The 27,314-nt window shown below is 44.4% G+C and overlaps 1 protein-coding gene across 1 annotated transcript; it reads left to right on the top strand.

The window, feature by feature from the left end:
* The first annotated feature begins 14,988 nt into the window (after positions 1–14,988).
* On the top strand, positions 14,989–22,825 carry onecutl (one cut domain, family member, like). The gene is made up of 2 exons (XM_063880372.1): positions 14,989–16,030; positions 22,515–22,825. Exons 1-2 carry the CDS (start codon positions 14,989–14,991, stop codon positions 22,823–22,825), a joined length of 1,353 nt encoding a protein of 450 aa, XP_063736442.1.
* The last annotated feature ends 4,489 nt before the right edge of the window (positions 22,826–27,314 follow it).

Here is a 27,314-nt window from a genome sequence, read left to right as displayed (position 1 = left end):
CCGCTAATGAAAGTGATCTCTGCGTTCATGTCTGATAGGTTTCTAATTAGATTCACATGTGGATATTATCCAAAGGATGAGCCAAGGGAGGATTGGAGTGCTGGAGTTATTGCTCAGAGAAACTACCAGAGTGCTCCACGATGTGCTGAGAGAAATTCATAAATGTGGCGGTGGGGTGGGGTGGGATTGCAATTGCGCACCAGTGTAATCTTTGGTCAGCACTTCTTCACGGCCGATACGACGATAGAGGAAAAGAAATCCTCTTCTGAAATTTGATTAATTGCTGTCTCTCCGCCTCTCAATCCAAACATTGGTGGAAATGGAGGCCGGTTGACAGGACAGATACATCAGCGGCCAGAGCTGCGAGCCCCTGGCAAGCAGAGGCATTTCTTATCCTGTAACAGGATATCCACATACAGCGAGGTGTGGAAAAGTGAGAACTGCATCGTCTTCATTTGGACATAACGAGGGAGAGGAGAGTGAGGGGTGGGGGGGGGGGAGTAGTGTAAGGAGGCGAAGGGAGGAGAGGAAGAGGGGAGGGAGTCAGCCAGCCAGCCAGCCAGGCAGGCAGGCAGCTCGCTAGGTTGGGCCGAGGCGTATCGATTGATTTCCCAATAGCCTCTGGTCCATGAGCGGCGAACCCTGGCCCCGGTTGCTAGGTGACCACATCATCCAAGATGGAGAGTGGGGTGATGAAGGGTGACAGCAGCTCTGAGGGTCAGCGGGGCCACTGGTCATTCTGCAGCCCCTCTGGGACGCTTCGGACATGCAGATAATGCGATGAAAACTGGACCTCCGCTCGCAGGGAGAGACCGGCGAAAAAGACGGAGAGGAAACACAGCGTCGGAGAGAAGGAGAGAGCCGACCGCCATCTTTGTTCCTCCTCGCCTGTGATCAATGCAGAGCCTGCGCATCGCGGCTTTGTGTATTATGTTTATGACACGCATTACGGCGAGGTGAAATTGGAAAGGGGTTGATGGGTTTTACGGTGGTCATAGTTCGTGGAGATTTTCCGCCAAAATTAGATTCCTTGAGAAATATTTATGACACCGATGTGATTTCAGAGGGGCCGTTGACCATATATGAAGATATTGATTGGACAAACAATGGGCTATTCAAATAGTCATTGCCCCAAAACACATTGCTTTCATTTGAAGATGAGGGAGTTTTTACAATCACGCGACCAAAGCAATTTACGTAAATGAACAATTCAGTAAATTGCAAAAAAAAAGGCTCATCGTTTGTCAAAATAAAAAAAGGCATAAATGACTTTTAAGGTCAGGAAAGAGCTTGCTCATATGTGCCCTTTCATATGAATGGAATAAAGTGCTTCATTCCCATTGATGACATATCCACGCATTCATAAAACTGACACCCAGGGTGACCAAGTGATTACAGCGAGTAGAACATTTTTACAGCTTTTTTATTAAAGTATGACTCATGACAAGACCATTCGTCGTAAAGAGAAATATATTTACGCTCCTATAATGTTCTCTTTTAAATGATGAACTAGTCAAAACCTTCAATCTAAGGGCAGAATAAATCCTTCCCTGAATGCAGGCTTCTCACAAACCGTCGGTGATCTCGCGCCGTGCAAAAAGAAAAATACTGTAAACATGAACTGACCATAATCTATAGCACATATTCCACAATGATACATGATACTGTAGCGCTCTTCTACATATCGATTGTTCCACTGTGCGAGTGAAAAATGATACGGAGGGCAGAAGAGAAGAAGAAGCAGCAGGAGGAGGAGGAGGTGGAGGAGGAAAAGAAGAAGAAGAAGGGTGGAGGGTGGGTGGGGGGGGGGGTTGGATATAAACAGGGAGACATTTGTAAAAGGATCTTCATCACACCGTAAGCTTTGCACTGAGAGAGAGAGAGAAGTTACCAGAAGGCAAAGAAAAGCAGCACAGAAGGGGGTGGGAGGTTTTGTGTGTGTGTGTGTGTGTGTGTGTGTGTGTGTGTCGGGGTTGAGGGTCACGGGGAGAAACCCATCCAGTCGGCCCTGAAAGGCCACCTTGCTTTCTGGCGTTTGCTTGTGTTCTTCCTGTATGAAGGATTTCCCTTTATCCTGTGCCATGCCTCTCATGTCCTCCTCAGAAGGAGCCCGAGCGTTTTCATGTCTGTTGGAGTTCCATATCCCGAGGAGGGAGGACTTATGTGTCTCTGAGAGCACTTGTGTGTGTTTTCCTCCCTCCTATCTATTAATAATATTGGGGAGGGAGAGAGACGGGGAGATAGAAGTGGATGTTTGCTTTGGTACAAGGCGAGATGTTTCTGTGTTTGCAGCCCTAAGCTGTGCGAGTATTCAGCTCTTAAATATTCCCGTCCCCGGTGAATTCAAACTATCTCTCGCCCTCGAGGGCTGCATGGACCTCCCTGGCCAAATATCAACATACCTTTAACAGCAACTGGCAACCGAGGTTTTCAAATGGAAAGATTTAAGGCCTGGACGGCTGGAGAAAGAGGAGATAAAAGAAAAACCCAAAATGTGTCCTAAAACATTTTCTTATGTTTGGCCTCGAGGACTCAAACATGGCAGTAACTGAAATCCTTGACAAGTCTGGCTGAGCTTGTTCCCTCTTCTGCCAAAAAATCTCCGTGTCATTTTCGATACGGATCTCCGCTTTGAGAAGCAAATCTGTTTGACAGTTCGATCCAGTTCAGCTGTGGACAGTTTCCATAATCAACGCTATCCTGTGGCCCCGACATCAGGAGGAAGATATTCACGATTCTGATATTTTTATGTAGTTTTACAGTATATCGGTATTGGTGACTTCTTACTCACACCAAAAGGAAAGATTACATTACCCTTGACTTCCATTTGTGTGGAATAGGTTTCATTTTACATTTGTTTTCTGGTTTTCAAAGAAATCTTCTTACTTTTCTGACCGTTTAAACCCTTAAAATCCTCTCAAATTCTCTCCTTCCAGCCCCAAATTCTTGGGTCTTCTAAGTTTGAGACCAATGTAACCCAAAGGAGTCCTGGTGTGTCCCACATACATGATCAAAACCTTGTTTTCGTTGCCTTCAAAAACAGTAAGAAAGGACTTTTTCAAACATGATTTATATGATCTCAACAACTATTTGGTTAAAGTGTTAAACTTCTCAACCCACAAAACACAACACGCTCCCTCCGCCCCTCTCACTCAAACCTCCTCCACATACCCAGAACCAGACTCAGGACCATGGGAGATCGGGCCTTCTGTGCTGCTGCCCCACGTCTGTGGAGGGCCATCCCTAACACCTTGAGGGCACCGCAATCCACTGACTGTTTTAAAAAAGGTCTTAAGACATTTCTTTTTAGCAAAGCTTTTGGTCCTCCTTTTTTAAAATCTTTTTTATTCTTAAAAATCTTGTTTTTATTCCCTTTCCCTTTTTTGTTTTGAACCTGTAGCACTTTGAGATCTTTGATGAAAAGGGCATTATAAATACAAAGCACTATTATTACTATTATTAATAATAAATCATTGTTCTGAATCAAGGATAAGAGTACATCCCTTCAGGCCTAATGTAAAGGTCGGACAGTGGTCACTAAAAGAAACCACGTCTGACTCTTTGTAAGAACACTTGTGCGTCAGATTGAAACCAAAAAGTCCTTTATGCAAAATCTGACACCTTTTGAATCAGTTACAAGATGACAAAAATTATGTATATGATCTGCTGCCTCGACAACTACTTGGTTGAGGTTAAAGGAAAAAAGCACGTCATGAAGTGTTGAGTATTTATTTGCGTCAGGGAGACGAATATCGTTCTTCTGGTGTAACGTTTGGGAAAGACGGTGGTAATGGTTAACCCACGGAAGCTCCCCTGCACAAGGTTCTGACGCACCTACTCTATTTGAGACTTGATTTCTTCTGAAACGGTTACAAATGACGAGTGTAAGATCTGCTGCCACGACCACTACTTGAGGTAAAGGGAATGAGGCGTTGAATCGTTGTAGAGGTATTCGTTGCTACGATCCGCGACTGTCTTTCTTCAGGCCAAAGGTCAGGGAAGGTCACGGTTAAAAGAAACCAGCCTTGATTGTACATAATGCCGAAGCCTACCAGAACTCCCACGGAGAACGTTTGGCTGCATCATACAGTACTCCCATCTTTGCTTCTGCCATTATTTGCATGGCCACAAGATGTCCTTGTCTGGTGCACAAGGTGTGTGTTTAAGGCATTGCACAGATGCTGCTGTTTTTTTTCTGTTGACGGCAGGCTTGCAGCAAAGAGAAACGCAAGGGGAATCAAACCTTTGCTGTCTCCTGTGAAACAGCCTCTCTCTGAGCGTCGCGTCCTCACTTCAATTCCTCGAGTCCTGCATCCAGTGATGTGTTTATTCCTCTGCATTCTACATCTGTGTTGTTTGTTCTCACGGGTGCTGTTTTAAAATGTGCTTTCTAAATAAAGCGACTTGACTAACTGACCACTGAGGGCCCCTGCACCCATGGCAGTGCTCCAGCTGTGTTGGAGTGTGTGTGTGTGTGTGTGTGTGTGTGTGTGTGTGTGTGTGTGTGTGTGTATGTGTGTGTGTGTTTAGCAGCGGAGAGCGAGGGGGGAGGTGGATGGAGATGGTATCAATCGCCAAGCCAGGCCATTGAATGTATTGATTAGTTACCTTTCTTATTAACATGCTGATTAAAGAGAGAAGGGAGAGAGAGGGAGAGGGGAGGCAGTGAAAGGGAGTCGGACGAGGCTGCACACACTCCCTCGCTTCGCCTCGGATGGACGCCACCGAGAGGAAGCGAGCAGCCGCGGCCGAGCAGGAGGAAAAAAGGATGCAGAGTGGATTTAACAGCCGAGCGGGGAAGGAAAATCAGGGAATAATTGGGAAGAGGAGGAGAGAGGGAAGCCAGATGCAAGAGACGAGGAGGAGGAGGAAGAAGAGGAGGAGGATGATGAGGAGGAGGAGGAGGGGGGGGGGTTTCAAAGAGGGTGGGGGGGCGACCTGACTGGAAAACCAAGGAAGCAAAAAGAGAGAAGCCCTGCTGCCTTTGATCCCCCACCGAGTTACACTGGCTGGAGAGACTGACACACACTTTTCCGGCTGTGAGACACACACACACACACACACACACACACACACACACACACACACACACACACACACACACACACACACACACACACACACACACACACATCTGCATCCTCACTTACACGCGCTGTGAGGCTGACAGGCCAAGGCAAAAGCATGCATTATCGTGAGAGAAAATAGCAGTGTGTGCGTGTGTGTGTGTGTGTGTGTGTGTGTGTGTGTGTGTGTGTGTGTGTGTGTGTGTGTGTGTGTGTGTGTGTATGTGTGTGTGCGTGTGATCAATATGTAGGTGCTTTTTAAACTGCACTTCTATCAGACAGCGACCGTGTTAAGCAGACGCGCGGTGAGGGATTTCTTGAAATGCACGCCAAGGTTTTCCGAGAAAGGCATCTTTTTATTCCGAGAGGGACCGGAAGGTGTGGAGGGCAAGGGAGGGGGGGGGGGGCAGGGAGGGGGGGGGGATGCAGACTTGTTTATTTGTATGTTTGTGTTGAAGCATTTGAGTGGGAGTGTCAGCAGGGTTTTTTTTTTGCATGGCGTAGAAGGAGGGATGTTGGATTGTTTGCAGCAGAGCAGAAATTGTGTGTTCTCTGAGAAAGTACTCTTTAATGAAATGCATTATGTCAACAAATGTCACATGACCGTATTAGGTGAGATGAAGCAATACTATTGAGTTCAAAATGTGTTCAAAACAATACAGTAATGTGAAATCTGTTGACATACGATTACCTAAATTTAACGTCTTAGTTTCATTACAGTCGTGTAATTTGGGGGCAGTCACCCTGCTGTGTTGATGTGGAGAGGGGGTGTGTGCCGCCTGCAGGGATGACACTACAGGCCTGAGAGTGCATGTGTGAGTGAAGGCCTTGTATTGAGCACATTTTAGTTCTTCTTCTAGAATGATGTGTGTGTGTTTTTAATGCAAACTCTCTTTAAATTGGCTCAAAGGATGTCTCACTCTGCTGCAGTTTGACGGTCTTAAATTACAAAATTGTGGCACTTCGATCAAAGCTACTCTTTCCTATTTATTTTCTGCTTTACTTGAAATTAACTGTCTTGTTAAATGATCGAAACATGGGATATTTCCCAAATTCATTTTTTCTGGAAAAAGGAGACAAAATATAAATCAAGAATTCACAATTTGAAGTAGAAATATTATTGTCTGTTTTTTAACAGGTGGAACAGGAGCTGAGTGAGACATCTCGTGTGAGTAATAATGATGATGTTTAAATTAGGCATATTGGCTACCACACGTTTAGTATCTACCTGATTGAGGGTAAAAAGAGTCTCATTTGTTTTGTTATGCAACAGTCTTGGGTGAGCAGCCGTGAAAAAAAAGATGTATTAATCCTAAGGAATTATTTGTATTGTTTGAGTGTTAAAAAGTAATATTTTAGATCAAATTAAATGCTAAATAAAAGAGAAATTTGACAAATCATCCTTAAATTAATACATATAAATAGAAGCTTATTGACTGCTACAGTTCAACAGCCTGCAGGAAAGGTGTCACTGTGAGAAAGGGACGTTTATCTTTCACATTTGAACCCCCTTTAACCTCTCAAAGCTCTTATGCAACTACTGGCTTCATTTACTCCTGGAGAATACTGATTTTCCAACTAGGTAACTTTGTAAAACTTCTAATAAGCCATGACTCCGAGCCAAAACAGAGACAGAGTAGGAAAAAGCAAAAAGAAATGAACTCAGATAAGTTGCAACTCATCGCCCTTTGCACCCCCTTGAGCTTCATTTTGCATAAATTAAAAAGCACTTTTCCTCCCCTGCGCGTCCCGAGCCACCATCATTTCATTTGCATAAAGAATGCGGAGCCAATTATAAAGACACATATTTACATTTTATATGAAAAATAGTTGTAGGGCAAATGGGAAGGCTGTTTAAAATGCACGGATCGATACTCAACTGACGCGCGTTCATGCCGGAAGCGCGCTCTCTCTCTCGCTCTCAGACACACACACATTTCTAAATGAGTAATAAATAATGGGGGGAAAAAACGCTTTTATTTGGATAAAAAAACAAAACATCCCTGCAGCAATATTTTACACAATTAAATATAATATATTCCAAATAATGTAGCGAAATATTCAGAATGATTTCCCCTCATGATTTTTGATTCTTGCAGGTGATTTAGCCTCCAGTTCTCGCTGTGGCGCTTCATTGGCTCATCTGCAGGAGGCGAATCCAGTGAATTCAAGGAGTGCATTTGCATTAATCCAGATATGATCGATAATAACATTATTCACGCTGCGAAGTCAAGTTCCACATCATGGCGTTCACGATCATTACTGCAACCAAACCTGCAAATAATAGAGGAAAAATAATCAGATTGTCATCCATTCACTGGCTCAAAGCTGCAGCTACAGGGCTGCACATTTGGAGGTTGTTTAATTTCATTTATACATTCATTTATTTATTTTTTAAAGAAAAGCATCTGTTTCCAGCATAATTTAACTGTGGAGAAAATGAGATAAAAAATCTGCTTTTTGAGGATTTTTCAGATATTATAATGACTAATAATGCTTTATTCTAATCTAAAATGTAGATATCCTATAATATAAAGTGTGAAGTGAATACCTTTAGTAGCTGTTAACAGTTAGCAGTGTGTGAGTGTGTCTGTATGTGTGTGCAGCAGGCCACACGCTGTTAATGCAGACACAATGAAGGCCTGCTGTGTTTACATCACGCCTTTAAAACAAATACAATTCATGCTAAAATAATCGCAATAATGATGTGTATTTTTATGATGCAAAACACTTTCTAAAAACCCCTTTTTTTACGTCATAATTGCGTAATATTTAACACAATCAATGCAGAGCGCGCGCGAGTCAAAATGTCTCATTTCTACATTTATTATTACCATCATTGTTATTAATATGCTCTGCTTTCTTTCTTTCAGATGTAATCGGGGCAAATTAATTCGGTTATCGATTATTCACATGGCGATCTGTGTAACGCGAGGTCTCGTGCTAATAATTGATGGTATCGATTGGTTAGAGATGGGAGGGAAATAGAAAGGGAGATGACAACAAGAAACAGGAAGAGGAAATCAGAACAGGGTCACACAAATATAATCATTACATATTAAGGGTTATAACAAAACAACAGCTTTTTAAAAACATTTTCCTTTAAGTTTTTTAATCGAAATATAGGCTATACATTTCTTGTAACTAATTTAGATAGTGACTACAGTCTCCATTGCAATATAAATGATAAATAATAGCCTGAATGGTTACAAATAAATAGATTAATGGTACTAATACTGGTAATCTTCAAGTTAAAATAAGGACAATAGTTGATAGTTACAAAATATGCATTTAAATGCCACGAAACTTTGCATTGGTGTTCTTAATACAGATATAGAAATACAAATGCTATAATATCCAGCGTTTTGTGTGGCTGTATAATGTGTTTATACATACAGTTAATGTAAGGATGTTTGTAAAATAATATTTAAAGAAAATCTGACGAATTTAATTTCAGAGTTTAGCTTCACACCAGCAGATTCAACACTGAAAAACTTCCCTTTTTTCTTTAAAGTTTTCTCCTTTAAAAATGCTGAAAACTAAATATATGAGAGTTAACACCTCAGGTTCCAAAGTCAGCCTCATTAAATACAAATCATGAGTAAATAAATACAACTTTAGAGGCTCTGCAAGCGACTGGATTTCCGCTTGACTTTTCCTTATAATGAAAGTTATATTTTTTAAAAAGTAAGAGGCGATGAGAAGGAGCTGAGAAAAAAAATGCTATTTTATTACATCTAGCAAGTTCACACCACATTGACTTTGTTAGGAAACTACACGTGGACAAGAGAGTTTTGCGCGTGCCTTGCTCACTAACAGGTGGAGGGAATTAAAGAGCAATATCGACAGTGTGTTAGCTGTGACATTCATGTTTTACATCATGAGTAAAAATAACCAACCTGCCATATTTCCAAAGTGATCACGGGGATTGTATTTTAAAAAAACGGTGGTTATGGATGACATTCAGAATGGATTATTCAAAGTGGTGTTTCGCTCAAACACGGTGATGGAAGTGACCGTAGTGATAAGTTAAACTACAGCAGTTCATAAAATATAGCATGTAAATGTGACCATGGAGCTCATTTTTAATACTGATGAAAAGCAAACACATTAACGCCATTTCCTGCAGTTTGGAGACGTAATGTAGGATTCACACCTACACTGTGCGCTGGATGTTCTTCCTGCTGACGTTGGTTTTCAGTGTGTGTATTTTGGTTAAATTAAGTTTTGTCCCAAAAGATGTTATATAAGATTAATATTTTTTTAAATTTTAGGCTACGATGTTTTTTTAACATGTTTGCTTTTCAAAATAAGAGCTCAAAATGCTGACTGTCCGATTCGTCCCGTATTCACTGTTCTGCTGATAATAAATACCGTGGTAAATGAAGTTGTGTCCTTCTCGTTTGTTTGTATGATACGTGTGTGTGGTGAAACTGTCCTGCTTACACACACACACACACACACACACACACACACACACACACACACACACACACACACACACACACACACACACACACACACACACACACACACACACACACACACACACACACAAATACAGAGTGAACATGTAGGATTTCAGTTTCAGATGTCATGTTTACCAGTCGTTACAGTGTGTGTGTGTGTGTGTGTGTGTGTGTGTGTGTGTGTGTGTGTGTGTGTGTGTGTGTGTGTGTGTGTTTCCCTGATTAAATAATTCATGGGATATCCAGATTAGATGGAAACAAAATGACCCATTTAGCGTCAGAACAGCAGCACCAGTCTGACATCAGAACAGGACGAGTATTGCTATATTTCTTCAGAGGTTAAACACCAATAATCATTATGTAATCAGTATAATTATACAACAGCTGGATTTGGAGAACCCTCACAGGTGATCAGAAACAGAGAGAAGCTGCTGATTTTCATCCTTCAGGTTTTATTTCTCTCCCAGATGGACGCTGCGTAAAACCCCGTAATGTGGATTATTTTCCACCTTTTTCTCTGCTGCAAACAACGAGTCAATATCTCATTCAAAACTGCATACCCGCGCGTGCACCCCATCCATTATGATTTACCAATAAGTGATCACGTTTACTCGGTGATTAAACAGCAGATTTGGGGGTTGTGTGTAAAGTACAGGATGAATAATGTGGCCCTGCACGTTTCTCCTCCTGTTTCCTGTTGCTGCTGCTGGCCTTCTGTGGACCAGCATGCACTGCACGTCCCTGGCTGCAGAAAACACCACTGCTTCTGCTTTTAGTTTTCCATTTTCTCCTAATAAAATATGAATTTATGAATCTTGACATGTCACTCGTTGACTGCAAACTCATCTGCTCGGAGCTCTCCCTCCTTCCTTTCCCCTTCTCCCTGCAGAAAGTACATTTAGCATTTATATTTTGGCTCATTCTGTTTATTCTCCAGCACATGCATGGTCATTTAAAGGTCACAGCAATGTCACCTGACCCCTGACCTCTTCGCTATTGGCTGCTTGTAATATTGGAGATGCAGGCTTTCGAGGCAGCCATACATGTCCCTCAGGATGAAAGCATCAGCTAAATGGTTAAAATCTAAACACGTTCAATATTGGCTTTAGATTAAAAGCTTATTCTGCACCCACCATATTGAAAGTCACTTTGCTGGAGAGATACAGCTAGAAATGTTGAGTATTCCTCGTTATATTTATAGCTGTGGTGGTGATGGAGGGGCCTCTTCACTGTGAGTCCCTCTGAGAGCATCAGCTAAATGGCTGAAATGTAAATGTTTTGGCTGTAATGTTGCTGATGCTGCTGCAGCTCGGAGGAAAGTGTCTCGGGATGGGAGCATGAGCTAAATGCTTAAAATGGAAATGGCCTCACTGGTTTTCGTTAAAGCTGCAGACACTTTGCACACTTTATAATTTCCTATAGCTTATAATCGGTATATTGTGTACTGTATACTCTAGAGATGTGATTTTCTATGTTGTTTTTATTTTTCATGTATGTGCATTTTTTGCGTGCACCTGTAACGAAACAATTTCCTAATATGTGATCAATAAAGTACCTTTCATCTGATCTAATCTAATATCAAATGGGCTTCTTGTGCAGTTCAAATAATCAGTTACACAGGTGGAAAGTGAATATATCTTTTGTATTAACCCCCCGTTACAGGAATTCAGGATTTTTCCAGCACTAGAGGAAACGCAGAGGTGTAAGACGCACTTTATTTAAGTATGGTAGAAATACTCTGTTACAAGTAAAAGTAGGCATTCAAAATGTTACTGTAAAAGTCCAAAACAAATCAATGTAAGTAGTAACACTAAAAGTGAGTGACATTATTTATTTTTAATTCCACTGATATTTTATTGGACCCATGCCAGAACCAAGCACACTCTTGACGCCCCTTGAGGATGCAGATTCCTTATTTGGGGTATGAGTGTTGTTCAGTGTCTGGGGGACGTTGTTTTATTATTCCAGTGCCACGGACACATTCACATTTCACGTCACTTTAAAGGACCATCAAGTATTGTGAATCTGAATTATGCAGAATGGTTTATTTTACCTCACTGGATTTGTTGTGATGATCATTTTCCAGCTCGATGTGGAGCTCGTGACTTCTCACACTGCAGGTACAGTATCTTTATCCATGTCAATTATATTACTGTATAACAACATGAACCTGCAAAGAAACTGATCCTGTCAACTAAATAATACTCAATAAATAATAATAATAATAATATGAGGATGTTGACCAACTCAGAACCCCCCCCCCCCTGCAGTGTTCAGAGTTGGGGGCCTTGCAGCAGCTCGAGTGTCAGCCTTCCTTCTCGGATTTTTCCGCCACAGAAGGTGAACTTTCACCCCGACCTCCAAAAGGACCTTTTTATTTTCGCTCTGTAGCCGTTGACCATTTTACCTCCAGCTACTCCTCGCCATCCACCCCTCACGCGCATCCCTCCGTGCTGCTGCAGCGCGAGGCGGATCGATAGGGCAGCATCTGCTCCGGGAAGCCGGCGGTCCCACACCGCGCAGCTCCACTGTTTCCAAACGCCAGAACTGCTCATCTCTGAAAATTAAACTGACAGACACGTATGATTAGTATGCGCTCCTGCTCCTGTCTGTGCGCGGCTCTCTGAGACACATGCAGACTACATGTATATTCACCCTTTCATTTCCCTGCTGAAACGTCATGGAGTACATTTACTCGAGTATTTCCATCTAATGCATCTTTACCCTTGTAATCTACTGCAAAATGGCAGCCAACATTGTATTGTTGACTCATTTATTTGCCACTTTTTGTTACTTTATATAGATCCACATTTCTAATACCAAATACAAATCAACACAAAAAACATCAACACACAATTAAGATATCTAACAGCGTGTATACAAATACAGTAAGCTCCACCTTTACAGCTGTTAGAGACACATTAATGCATCAATCTTCATTTAATATATATGATTCTTAAATGGGCTATCACACATAACGAGTTCTTTAATGTGGATACTAAAACGCAAGTAAGAATTTGACAGCAGGACATTTACTTGTAACACAATCTAGAATTTAGTATTTCTACTTTTACTGAAGTAGAATATCTGAGAACCTCTTCCACCACTCACAAATGTGCCCCAAACGCGAGCATACTAAAACGTGCACACAATACAGGCCTGCATGCACGCACACATGCACGCCCTCACAGGCCTAAGTGACCACACAGAGCCTTGCACACGCGTAACACACACGCCTAAATTAGACACACATCCAAGCGTACATATGGCACGCTTAATTGACACAAAATTACATTCATTGGACACTCTAGCACGTGCAAATGAGCACGCGCTGCCAGCAGGCCTGCAGTGTAATGTGTGCTCGTGCTGCAGTAGCCAGCAGGTCGAGGGTCCTCTGGAAAAAAGGGGTCGCATTGATCATGTAGAGGGGACTTTCCAGACTGAAGTGTTGGAGCTGTGAGTGCTGATTAAGAGCTGGGATCAACACGAGCGTCACTTGACAGCTTTTATTCCTGAAAGGTGGCACAAGAGGAGCAGGAAATTAAAAATATATGTATCTAGGATGTTTGGTGCAAAAAAAAACAACGAAATGCAGGATGTGGCCTGGTGTGGAGATGATGCACAGCAGAGTGGAAACGCATAGATTTTTTCTCTCTGGAGTCAATAAGTTAGTGAGGCGATTTACATAATTGCATATTCACCCTTAATTCGTTTTTTAAAATCCCCTCGGGGCCTCACAATCTATTCCTGCACTGGTATTGGAAACGAGAAATGAAAGTACAAGTTGATTTATAACTAAAAATAATGAAAACCGTACAAAAGAAATACAAAGGAACATGTTTGTTATGTCCCTTTTATCTGCATGGTAACGATCATTCCTCACAGTCTTAATATCAGTCCGAATAATCCATTCCTGCACTGATATGATCAATTATAAAATACAGTACAAGTTGATTTAATTCTAAACTATAATAAACATTCAAGAAAATCATGAAATTCCTGTATAGCTATCTACATTATCGACATCCCATTCTATCTCCATGGCACAGAGCATTCTTCACAGTCACAATAGCAGCACTTGTTACATGAAAAAAGGAACAAAACGACATTATGTGCAGCTAGTGAAACCATTAATCAGATACACAATGACCGGGATGTGCGCACATAATTCAGAAGTTGTGCATGCAATCAGCTGCCTTAACCTGCAGTGGGGTTATGAGCAAGGGAGCATCTCCACACCCCCCTCCCCCGGAGAGAAAGGGTTAATTGGAGTAGGAATTTCATCGCACATCTGTCAGATTTTTAAGGCCGTGACGCACTGAAAGCAGGGAGTCAATGTGAGCAAAGGGGGGAAGGAGGAGGGAAGGAGAAAGAGTTGGTGCTGAGATCGATGAAGTGGCAGGCAGAGGGAGGAGGAGGAGGAAAATCTCACGAGATAATGAAAGAGGAAAAAGAGGAGAGCTGCTAGTGTAGAGCAACAAAAAAAAACGAGGCTAGATTTTTTGGAGTGGGAAAACAAAGAGTGAGGACGAAGAGAGCGCGAGAGATTCGTCAGCTAAACCGCAGATGGGTTTTTTTTTTTTTGCACTCTGGCTTCGGTGAATGTAGGACCAATTGTGTGAATCTGCAGGGCTGCTCGGCGACACAATCGGAGACATGCACAGGACGGACAACAGCCGCGGACGCGCTCTCATAAGTGGATAAAAAAAGGTAGGATTTTCAAGCTACACATGTCGAGGTTCCCGTGTCTGTATCGCCGTCGTGTTTGGTAGTTACTTAACGCGTCGTTTGGATTCATTACATGTGGCGTAACAATGTGCAAACGCACCTTATAGGCAAACCTAATGCATGCGCGCTGCTTCTGTATTCATAACTCTGCATGAAAAGGAGAAATCTCATGTTCTAAAGTGATTAAAACACTGATGTGGGGTTTTTTCTCGCGTGTTTCGCTGGATGCGTGAGGTCAAATGTGCTAAAATGTTTCCACCGTTGTTGTTATTTGGGATGCACGAGCGTTAATTAGTGTTTATTACTGATGAAACAAACGTTACTGGGCTGTTTTCCTCCTCTGTAGCGATGGAAGTTTAAATGTAACAGCCTGTCTTGTCTCACGCAGGCACAAAAGCGAGGCATCTGCCGAGGAGCAGCTGAGCACCGAAGAGACAAGAGAGCGGAGTGCTGATGCACAAGTGCGAATGAAATCTCAGTAAAAGCTCCTGATGCTGTTGCAAACTGGTTTTCTGGGAGTTTGAGGGAGTTTGAAGACAGTACTTAACGTTATCAGATAATTAATTAGACACCCCATAAGCCCGGAAATCAATTAATTCACAAATCAATAAATCCATAGTCTGGTGTAACAAGAGAGCTTGCAGACTGTTAGCCCGGCTGTTAAACAACAATAACAAGAAGAGCAGCATTAGCAGGGGCCAGACATTTATTTGTCCAATTTGAAGATGGATGGGGGTCTAGGGGAGATGTCCCTCCACTCGGATCTGGCTCAGGACGGCAGGGCCATGCTGCACTCACGGGACCTCTCAGCTGCTTTCCCCAGGCCCTCCCTAGGGGGCCCCTCCATGTCTCTGGAGCCTGAGCCCCGTCCGCCGGGCTTTGACCACTCCATGTCGGCCCTGGGATACAGCGGTGACTCCCCGTCCAGCTCTGGAAGCACCTACACCACGCTGACCCCCCTGCAGCCCTTCGACGACAAGTTCCACCACCACCATCACCACCACCACCCCTGCCTGCCGGTCAGCAATGTCATCGGCAGCTTCACCCTGATGCGCGAGGACCGGGGCCTCAGTACCAACTTCTACAACCCCTATGGCAAAGACCTGGCCATGTCCCAGAGCCTGTCCCCACCCACCACGGGTTCAGGCCTGGCCACCTCCATGCACGGGTACGGCAGCCTGGGCAACAGCCCCAATGGAAACGGCGGGCAGATGCTGCACGCCGGATACGACGTCCACGGGGGCAGCCTCTTCTGCCGGACGTCAGATTTCGGGCGTGAAATGTCGCCGCCGGGTCTGGGCGGAGGTGACGTGTCGGTGGGGCATCAGCTGAACAAGATGGAGGCTCACCAGCACGCCCAGAGCCACCACCCGCACATCTACAGCCAGCACTACCAGCCCCACCATCACCCGAGCCAGCAGGCCTCCAAGATGGGCGAGCACCTGCACTCCACGTCCTCCGCCCTGTCCTCGCCCAACGAGAGCATGATGGGGGGCTCGCAGGGCGGCGGAGGCGGCGGCGGCGGCGGCGAGGAGATCAACACCCGGGACGTGGCCCAGAGGATCATCACCGAGCTGAAGAGGTACAGCATCCCCCAGGCCATCTTCGCCGAGAGGGTTCTGTGCAGGTCACAGGGCACGCTGTCCGACCTCCTGAGGAACCCCAAGCCCTGGGGCAAGCTCAAGTCCGGCCGGGAGACCTTTAAGAGGATGTCCCGCTGGCTGCAGGAGCCCGAGTTTCAAAGGATGGCTTCGCTCCGGCTGGAGGGTAAGATCTAGCTTTGCTCTATCTGCCTCACACACATGTACACACACTCATACAGAAACCACAACAACAAACACCTTGTTTTCCCCAAACACCTTCCTTCTCCACGTCTTCCCAAAAAAAAAATCCTCCTCTCCAGCAATCAGTATGCAGCTCAGGGTTGAGGAAAAGCATCACACTGATATTTCCCTTCCCCACACCACCGTGCATGTACCACCAGTCCGTCTATTGTCTTGGATACTGAGAACTTAGCAGCACATTGAGGACAGTTTGAGCCAGAAAGGGCCATATGTGCCATTCCTTTGTTTACCTAGCTCCCAAACAGCCTCTATTGATTTGTACAGTAGCAACAATAAAAAAAAGCCACAGACATTTGCCCTCCCCTTAAATGGACCATGAAGATCAGCGTGAGCAGCGGTTGGCAATTTAATCGCTTTTGAGCCCACGAAATAATTTGTGCAGATATGCCACTCTGGAGCGATTGATTAATCCTAGCAGTGATTTATATCTGCTCAGTGTGCGGCTGAAGTTGAGTTGGCAAGGTAGCTGATGCAAATTAGACTTGAGCTTTTGCCAGACGTCTTTTATCAACGTCGTCACCGAGGCAATTACTGCGAGGCTAAATACAAATGTTGTCCTGCTCCGTGTGTGTGTGTGAGGCTCCTCATACCTGGGAAACACGAGGTTACTGTTTAACTGGAGCAGCATCTAATCCTCAGTGCAGCATCGATCAGTCCACCAACAGGGAAATTAATTGACATTTATTTTCATAATCAATTAATAAAAGTCACTTATCCAACACAAATGCAAAAACATTAGTTCGCAGCTTCTCCTGGACTTGCGGCCTTTTTATTATTGGCAAATTCAACAGATTTTCGGGGGTTTCAAAATAATAATTTAGAGGGATTCAGATTTTTACTTTATTTGTAGGTTTATTGGAAGAAAAATCAAGAAAGAATCATGAGTGGCCGGCCTGGTTGAATTTATACAGATTTCACAGGGCTTTTTTTTGAAAGGCACATTGTAATCTGCTGCTTGACACTTAATATTCTTTGGGGATGTGGATGGAAGACACGACAGCACGCTGTACAGTGCCGTGTTACAGTGTTGTCCCTCCACAGGGACCGAGGGCCCATCTGATACACGGAGCACAGAAAGAGATCCAAGTGAACACAGTAATATGAGACGGGCATAGACATAGAGTGCGTGTGTGTGTGTGTGTGTGTGTGTATCTGCGAGTGGTCTGCTCACTGCAGGGGTCTGTGACGAGTACGTGTGTGTGAGCCTGCCCAGTTGATCAGTGCTTTTCGCTCTCTGTCAGCAGCTCGACTGATTAAGCCCAACAACACAATGGAGTTCATAGGTAATGATTGTGCACTCTTGCAATCCCTTCACAATTATTGATCTTTGATTGTTCGGCTCTGAGAGCACATGTGTACATCCTCCATTCAGCAAAACGTTACAGCAATCACAGGCAAAGCTCTTATCTAAAGATGAGTTATCTGTTTGTTCTGCAGTTTGACATAAATGCATCTAATCCTGCGAGGTGTGAGCGACCTGTATGCAAAACGCCTCTTCCTGTCACACCAACAAATATAAAAGAAGCTAATCTTCCTTCGTGATCAAACGGCTCTTTGTTCTTCCTGAGCAGATTTCTTCATCATCAATCATCCTTTCTCTAATTTCGCGGCATCTTTGTTTCCTCATCTTGGTTTGTTTTTTTACAAACACAAACATTATTTTAACGACTCCGAGTCTGAGAGAGCCGATCAATCAGGCTCATAAAAAATTAAAGGCCCTACACAGAGAAGTGTGCTAATGTTTGACAATGCTGCTCTCTCCCTCTCTCCCACACACTCTGAAATTGCATATTTAGTTCTTGGCAAAGCCACAATTTGGACAGCACGGCACTTTTCTACATAACCTACTTTCCGAAGGGGGTTGTTGTGTCCCCCCCACCCCCCCCCCCCCCCTGCATTCACTGGCCAACCCCCTTTTGTTTAATTACAAGCCGCTATTGATTTCCATGGGAAAGAGCAGCACGCCTTGCCCACACACACCTCGGCCGCAACGGCGAATCGAGACTGGAATTAGAATGCGTGGTGCCCCGTGCTCCCAGTCTGAAGATAGCTCAAGTGCTCTCTGCTTCACGCCTCAAGTTTTAAGATGATCCTCCTTAATGCAGCACTCGCTTAAATACAGAGAAGGCCCTTCAGTGTCAGCCAGCCGCACCGTGCTGTTTCCATAACTCTGAAACACACGGCGCTGCAGAGCCTGCACGGTAATCATTCGAACGAAGTCGCTGCCATTTTGTCTTTTCAAATTTCCAATGATTGTCTTCCTGCAGAGACATTTTGCTAAACACGGAGGAGGTGATCTCTGGGATTTATCCGCAGTATCTTGTTTGTGTGTGTGTGTGTGTGTGTGTGTGTGTGTGTGTGTGTGCTTTATGGATTACTGCACTGTATATGAGATGCATCTCCAGCCCAACCTCGGGCTGTGGAGGAGGCAATCAGGATTTAGTCGGAGAAGAAGGCAGGATAAAGACCACACCGCCATGCGCTGACACTTAAAGTCAAGGAGGGGGGGATCAGAGACTATAACTTTAAAGATGATGGCCGAAGCCCTTGACTAAAGGTCTAAATGAATAAGAAAGGTCAATGCGGTTTACGTGTCGGCTCCAGTGCCTGCACCACCCCCACAGTAATGAAAGCCACAAAGCCTCGTCCACCTCTCGCTGCGTACAGTTCACATTCTCCCAGCGAGGCTCAAAGGTCAACGCCGCTTCCATTTGCATATTGGGGGGATTGCAAACAGGCCCGACGTGGCCTTCGCCGCTCAACACCTCGCACAAACACGGTTGTTGTTTTTTTTTGTTGTGTTTTTTGTTTTTTTTATCTGGCTCTTGCAGCTTCCCCCCACTCCGGCGCTGAAGGGGTTAACCAGCCTCTGTGGGTCGAGGAGTCTGAGCTGCACAGATTTAATCAATAATTTCTATCAGCCCCTGGCCCAAGAAATCAGCAGGGGGTGGGCTGGGGGCTGTGGGGTGGGGGCGTTGTTTGGAGGGAGGGGGTTCTGGCTGGGAGGGGGGGGGGTGTAGGTTTAGACGCCGGGGGGTAGGGAAAGGGCTTTCGATCACGTTTCAGCAACACGAGACAGGGGCATACATCATGATTAGGGGCTGTTCCCACGATCATAAGAAGCCTATAGGGGAATATTTATGTCTGCAGGAGTAGCCCCGGCGCAAAGGATTTATAGCATGGTAATTGTGAGCCTTTTACACATGATTACAGCATAAGGAAGCATTTACTTAATGACCGGCGTTATGATCGTCAGGAAGGGAGAGAGCCGAGGGTGGGATGGAAGAGGAGGAGGAGAAGGAAGACACCCCGACTGCAACAAGCCATAAATCCGCGCTACAAGCAAGCTATCATGCACTATCATGTCATTCCTTTCATTACTACACGAGCTGAGAGTGCACCACTGTATACACCTTTTCCATAGACACCTCCCAACCCCCAGCCCAGAAATATTGATGTCGGGGATGGTGTAAGGCCCGTGAAAAATGTAGCATTTGGAGTGAAAAAGAATAATTTCACTTGTAGTGATATTGACATGCCGCTGACATCTAGGCCTGTTCGGATTTTAATGAGACGTGGTTCGATAACTCTCAGAAATGCAAACGAGCTGCGGATGCCTAAAAGCTAACGGGCACCTGTAATCTCCAGTTGACAAGAGTGCCTCGCCGAGTCAAAACACTTCCTTTGGATAATGATTGCACAGGAGAAAGGGGAAATCACAGCAAGATTTATTCATGTCCATTCGAGTGCTTAAGTTTCAGAAACTCAGCTGGACGTCAGAGCAATCAAAGGTGCAGGACACACACACACACACACACACACACACACACACACACACACACACACACACACACACACACACACACACACACACACATACACCGATGCTGTTGTGATGGCACTCGTGTTGGAAAAAGAACGGCAGTAAGGTCACACTTATTTCTGAAGCGCTCTGCTAATGAGAGGAATTTGCAGCTGTGAGTTTGAGGAGTGAGGAGCGGGTCAGACAGTAAACATCAGCCCCTCGCTGTGTGAGATGTTTCTCAATGGGAAGATTTAAGCCAATCAATCCAATGTGTCAGCGTGGTTTTTAGAGCAAAAGGCAGCTTCTGCGGTTTATATAATGTATGTTTGTGGCATGCGTGGGTGTGATTGTGCCTCTGTGTGTGTGAGGGGTTTTCCTGTATGGGATTTCAAGGTTGTTGCTAGCTGATATTTTTATTTAATCAAACCATTTCGGTCAATAATAGAGTACTATAGAGCTTGTTTACAAGTGAAGAAATCTGCCAGAGGAGCAGGATTACTATTTATTTCAGGTTTTCACATAAAGACAGTTTGTTTCAGGAGTTATTTTTTGCTGCAATCTGTTTTATTTCTGTTAAATAATTGAAAAAAGCTCATTTGAGTCGAAAACAGGATCAAATTATTCGAGTTTTCTTGCAGAGTTTTCCATAATTAGTTAGAAAATGTAATAAAAAAATCAAAAACAAATGACTAGTTCGCACGATGATTATTTTTTGTAATTATTATTATTATTATATATTTGAATTATAATTGTACATTCTTTTTTATATGAAGGCTTCAGACCCAGGGTTAAACCCACATTGTCTTTCTTCTGAGGGTTTGAAAGGTCAAATTTGGCCATTATTAGTCACAATTTAAATATAAACTAAATAAAAGACTCATTTTAATACAGAAAACAAAATAATGACCTCATATTAGTTTGAAAAAATAAAATAAAGTACATTTCTGTTTACAGATCCTGGGCTTAAAGGCCAGTGCAGTCCAGCGTACCTACCCACCCTTGTGTGTGTGTGTGTGTGTGTGTGTGTGTGTGTGTGTGTGTGTGTGTGTGTGTGTGTATTTGTGTTGTCTGCACATAGACCAATGCTTACACTTAGAAAAGCATTTGATGCCATCAGCAAAACAGTCGCTCAGCTGCACAGTGCTGATTGAAACGTCTTAAAAGTGTGCATTTAGGTAATTGCACGACTCCCCCCCAAATATGTTTTAGTCCACTTAAGGCTTCTAAACACCCTGCCGACTCTGCTTGTTTCACTCACCCCTGACGTAACCCGCCTTTAATAGAAAATAAATTAGTTCCCCCCTAAAGTGATTATTACTCACTCACTGCCGCCACATGTAAATGACTTTTATGAGAAACTAATGATGTTGAAGTGTCCACTAAGGGAACGGGAAGAGAGGTAGTGGAAGGAGATGGACACAGAAAGAGAGAGAGAGAGAAAGGGGGGAGGAAGAGAGGAGGGGTGGGGAGTTGGCTCGGTACACAAAGGCAGAGGTCGGTGTTGTGTTTCCTGTAAATACAGAATTACAGCGTGTTAGAGGTGCAGGGTTCAGCGATGGATATGCAGAACGGGAACATGCAGTCTGAATTCAAAATGGATCTGAGCTCAACCCACACACATCAGGCGGTTTCTCTTCCTCCCTGAACAAAACCGTCTTCTGTTTTTAAAAAAAACAACATTTCAGACTTTCCACGAGGAGATATTGATTATATAATTGGGCGGGCTGCTGCGGCTACAGCGGTGTTTAACCCGGACCCTGCGTTTGTTTTGTTTTGTGATGTGTGTAAGCAAGACTGGCATCAAAAACACAAATTACCAGAAGACTTTATCATCTTCATCACGGCTTAAAAAGTTATGATATGGCCAGTGTTGACACAGAGCTTCATTTTTCCTCTGTGGTATGAAAGAAAAACTGAGATACAGCACATAAAGAAAGGCAGTGTCCGGGTAAAACGTGGCAGATGTCTCTACTGAATTATTTTAATCGCAGGCACACTCTGATCTTTAGCGTATTGTTTTGAGTCGTTTTTGTTGTGCTTCTAAATTGCAGTTTAATATGGGTGCACTCTTGAGGACTGTAATCATTCTTAGCACACATGAGCTGCACACATTTCATTCCTGGTTCATGTGTCCTTTACTGTGCATCTCTTTATGTGTGGAAATGCTTTACTAATTGTTCTGGAAGACCTTATATCATTGGAAGAAAACACCAGCTTTAGCACTTGGTCTTCAGGCCAGATGCATATTAAAAAATGATGCATTCTTCCAAAAGCGAAAAAAAAGAAAAGAGGAGCGTAATGAAAAGCATGGAGAGCTTTGGCCTGGATGTACTTATCTGGTTTGTCCCAGCAGCCTTCAGCAGCTCACTGGCAGTGAGATGCGAGAGGTGGAACATCTTGATTCCTTTACTGCACAATGAAACAAGTTGCTGATTCATCTCTTTTAACTAATCAAAGTTGCTTAGCTAATCTGTTTTCTTTCAACAAATCCACTTTCCCTCGGCTTAATCCATTTGTCCTAGTTAGCCAGCCAATCTGTTAGCCACCCTTTTCCCCCCCTTTTTCCTTTATTTAACGTATCTTTTTATCCATGTGCCTGCAGCCTGCAAGCGGAAGGAGCAGGAGCAGAGCAAGCTGGAGCGAAACCAGGGCCCGAAGCGCACCAGGCTGGTGTTCACGGACCTGCAGCGGCGTACCCTGTTGGCCATCTTCAGGGAGAACCACCGCCCGACCAAAGAGCTGCAGATCACCATCTCCCAGCAGCTGGGCCTGGAGCTGTCGACCGTCAGCAACTTCTTCATGAACGCCCGCCGACGCAACGTCAACAAGTGGGCAGAAGAGGGCCGTCCCTCCTCCACGGGTTCCTCGGGCTCCAGCGTCTCCTCCTCCGCAGTGTCCTGCAGCACGGCATGATGACGTACCGCTGAGGTGGGGAGGGCGCCGAGGGAGCAAGGGGGCACATAGACTGGTCTAGGCAGAGATCAGCCGTCATAAATGTCCTCCTCGTTATCAGAAGGAGCGACGGAGCCAGCTACTATAGATGATTTTATGAAGATGAAGCATTTTTCCCAAACCAAAGTTGATCGTCCCCTTGGAATAGAAGGGGGCGATACCCAGAGTGATATGATGGCAGGATGTGAGGTCCTGCTTGTACAGTCAAGGGTGCAAAGATGATTTGACTCAAAGAAGAGTCACACCCTTACATAGACGCCATCTCATTGCATTATTTTGATTATCTAGATTAGAGATAATGAGGGTATTACAAATCAGGAGGATGCATATTTTGGTGTACCTTCTAATCTAAAGTCATCTCTCCAAACGTGAAGAATCAAGAGGTGCCGTTCTGCTCACATGTGGAGAGCTCCATTGTGTAATTTTCTTAATCAAAAGTGTCCACCATCATCCAAAGACAGTAATCCTCCCCCCAATGTTCTTATGGTCCTGTCTTTCCTCAAGAATCAAGGTGAACGAGGAAGGAAAAGGCTTTTTTGTTTTTGGTTTACTCCCCATTGTTTTCTGAAGAAACCTAATTCTCCTTCCTTAGCATGTGTTTCCATGGTGATGGTTCCCAGGACTGTATGGCATTGTTCCAAGTTTCGGAGCCTGGATTTATCCGGAAGGTTTCTGTAGCGTCCGCGACTCCCAGCCGTCAATCATTAACCGTCCACAGGAGCCTTTCCTGTGTTTTGTGAAGATGGTCCCGCCTTGAATGAATCAGAGTTTTCGAGGGGGTGCATCTCGCCGTGCGCCAGGACAGAATCAATAGACGCGAGTAGGACGCAGAAAGAGACTTGTTGGTGCAACCCGTCTAGCTTTAAGACTCTCACCGAGCTTCCCGATGAAAGCTCAACAGCCATTTTTTGACTCAAAATCAAGCCAAAAACAACCTTTGAACACAAAGGCTCCACGGGGAAGAGCTACACCTGACACAATGTATAGTGACACTGTAGTATTTTTTTCCACTCATTACCAAACAACTGTACACACCTCTACTCCATTACGAAGTCTTTTTTTTACAGATGTCTAGAAAATGGAGGAATGTGATTCTTTCAGCCCTTTTTGTACAGATTTCAAGCACATCGCTCTATTTATAGAAACACGATGGACGAGTGGGGCAGTTTGTTTCCGCCCTGCTGACGTACAAGGTCATTTTTTTGGTCCACAAAGGAAAGGCTTTAACATGCCTCCTTATAGCCAATAGATAAATCAAAACCAAGAACGTTTCAAATGCAATTGCTGATCTGATCAATGTATTTATTACTGCATTTGTGTATTTATTTTGTTCCCTTTTTATTTCCTCTCTCTATTTATTTGGTTATTTATTTATGCTATCTATATACTGTAAGTATTTATTTAACAATGCTCTGTATGTCTGTGTGAAACTGAAGACTTTTTCTGATGGGCACTTTTAGCTGTAGAATCCCATCGTAATACCAAAGATTAACATTGCCTCCCTGAATGTACGGCCTGAATCCCTAAACCCTGTACCCCGATCCCACCCTGACCCTAACCGGTTCAGCCCGACCCACCCAGTGATGTTGCGTATCTCTCTCTCTATCTTTAAGGCCAGGCCTTTGTTTTTGTTTCGTTTCGTAGAATAACGGGGGATTTCTTTACTCTTGCAAATGTCTCTGCGGTCAGCTCTTAACGCCAAGGCCAAAGCTTGTTTGAATGTTGTGATAATATTTATAATTATTAATACTATGAATAATACCAATAATGATAATAATAACAATGATGTGGCATCCCATTGGTTCACAGGTTGCTTGTAAAGTTGTGTTCAGACCAAATGCCATCTGGCGGAGTGTGTAAAGTGTCTGGGGATCCACTTAAAGCGCCGTCTGAAAGCCTCATTGAGTGCAAGTCCTTCAGGGTCACATGCAAACATGCATACTGTGTGTCTGCCTGGGGAAATGCATGGTTGTGACCCCCCCCCCCCCCCTTCCACGACATCTCCCTCATCTGCCCCCCCCCCCTCCCCGGTGCAGTGCAGACTCTCCTGTCCATGTCCAGCTCAGTGTGATCTCACCGTCCTTCACATGCCAAGCCCTTCTGCCAGTTGTCTCAGTTCCTAGACGGTCCTTAGGGTTCCTTCCTCGACCTGTTGGGTCTTTCAGGAGTGTTTCTCATCTTCTAGGGATGTAGGGAGTTCATCACCGGGGGATTTTAGGGTCTTAGGGTTCATTCCTGGACATTTGAGTCCTTCAGGCGTGTTCCTCTTCTTCTGGGGATCCTAGGTTTTGGTGGCCGGGGTTCCTAAGGTCTCAAAGTTTGCCCCGTGGCCTTCTAGGGTTGTTCCTTATTTTGTTGGTATTCTCCTTTGGATGTGAAGTCCCTTTTAGGCTTGTGGGATGTGTCCCTGGACCCTTATCGGCCTAAGAAGCCAGCCTAATCAGTGATTTTAGACCAGCCACAGCACCTTGCACAGGCACCAGTGATTTTACTTTCCAGTATTTTATGTTGTGGATGATTAAATCCGGAGAAAAACACCAAAGATCTGAATATCTGACACCTGTGTAAATGCTGCCGTGCCAAAGAGGGGCAAGGTTAGCTTGGCTTTTCCCTCCTTCCCTCCCTCTCCCCCTCTCTGTCTTTTAACGGTAGAAGGGGGCGGGTTGCCGGGCCCCCTTCACAGCGTGCACTTGAAAGACGGGCGGTCATGAAAGAGGCCATCGACTTTTTCGCTGACTTCAAAGGGGAGGCTTTTTTCATCCCGTCTCCTCTCTGGGTATCTGGTCTGGGGTCCGCTCTTGGCCAGACCTGTGGGCCTTAGGGGGCATTCAAAGGGGGCGGGGTGGGGGAGAGATCAGAGAGGAGGCTGAATCATCCAGAATGAGGATGGTGGTACTGGTGTTTGTGTAGGAAAGGTGGGAGGGGGGATGTAGGAGGGATAGGAGGTGTTGGAGCAGTAGGGCATGGAGCTGAATTAAACTTTAATGAGCAACAATTGTAAGCATGCTGAGAGCGAAGGGGGGCGGTGGCAGTGGTGTCTGTACAAGGGGGGGAGTAAAAAATAAAAGAGCTCTGAGGCTCCTCTGCCGACCCCTGCTCGCTACTGTCATTGTATCAAAGCTGAGGTGACACCTTTCAGGTCTCCCTTTGTCCATCTGACTGGGAGCCTAAAATGGAGACAGGGCTTTTTGTATTGAGCCACCTTCTGCTTCGTGTCAAGAAGGGAAGCTCTTCCCGTTCTGTACAGATACAGGCGGGAGGGAGGGAGGGAGGGAGGTGGAAGTGAACCAGTTTGCTGCTGCAGGTGATCAGCATTGCCATTTAAGCCTGCGGCACCCCCTAGTGGCTTTTCTAGAAAACTTGACCCTGAAACGAGTCTGGCAGCCGAGGCCATTGCAGAGCAATTGTGAGGGGAGCGTGAATAATGAAATAGAGGAACTGAAAGCAAATGTATACTTTCAAGAAGAAGAAAAAAGAGAAAAAGACCAAAAAAAAGAGGTAATTTTTTGATAATGTTTAAACCAAAAAAACAACCAAAGATTGATGGGTAACTGCTGAATCATTATGTATCATGGGTAGTTTTAGCAGTTCCCTATCAGAGCTACCGTAGCACTCAGAGGATTCAGAAAGCACCAGTGGGGTTCCGCGTGCTGAATATTTATGTTGCATAAAACAGTATTATGTTGAGCTGGAACTGAGAAACTGACATGAGGCAGTGTCTTCAGATGGAAGTCTTTTGACTCTGTAAACCCCAGTGTTCCCCTGTCTGTCCTTACCCTCCTCCCCATGTGTGTACATGAAGACTTTACCCATCTACCTCAACTGTGTGAGATGTTGTGTGGCAAAGATATTCCTTAACCAAAGAATCCATCCTGTCAGGGTGTCTGTCTATCTATCTATCGATCTATCTATCTATCTTGTCTGTCCATCCGTCTCTTTCTTCATGCCTTTTACTCCAAACCAAATGTGCTGGAATCAATCCGTAACAGGAGCCGAACGCGGCCCCCGTCCAGCCAAAGCTTTAAGTACAGTATGCTAGTGTCCCATCGATCCATGTTCTGTATATAAATAAAATCATTCTCAAGACCAAAAAAGAAGGAGGTGACAATCCAAGCAAGGAGGATCTTGCTGTAATCAACGTTGCCTATTCCTTGTTATCCGGAAAACTAGCATCATGTGACTTGCTGTAACAGAAAAAGCCCAAGAATTAAGCGCTCATCCAAAAATAAAAAAGGTCGGAGGAGACAGAAGCTATTTTTCCACATTTGTAAGCCACCCCTCCCACCCCTGTTTTTTCCAAAATGTCTAGTGTAGTTGAAATACTGTTCGATCCCACTGTTGTAAGTAGGAAATAATGAAATCCATACAAAAGCTTTAAACGGGGAAGAGCTGAGGGAAATATTATATTTGACTGAGTCTGAGTTTCCTCAGCTTGGACTCGACCCACCAT

This window comes from Eleginops maclovinus, chromosome 3 (genome assembly GCF_036324505.1).
Source record: "Eleginops maclovinus isolate JMC-PN-2008 ecotype Puerto Natales chromosome 3, JC_Emac_rtc_rv5, whole genome shotgun sequence".
Lineage (NCBI taxonomy): Eukaryota > Metazoa > Chordata > Actinopteri > Perciformes > Eleginopidae > Eleginops > Eleginops maclovinus.
This window is presented reverse-complemented; position numbering and strand designations above follow the sequence as displayed.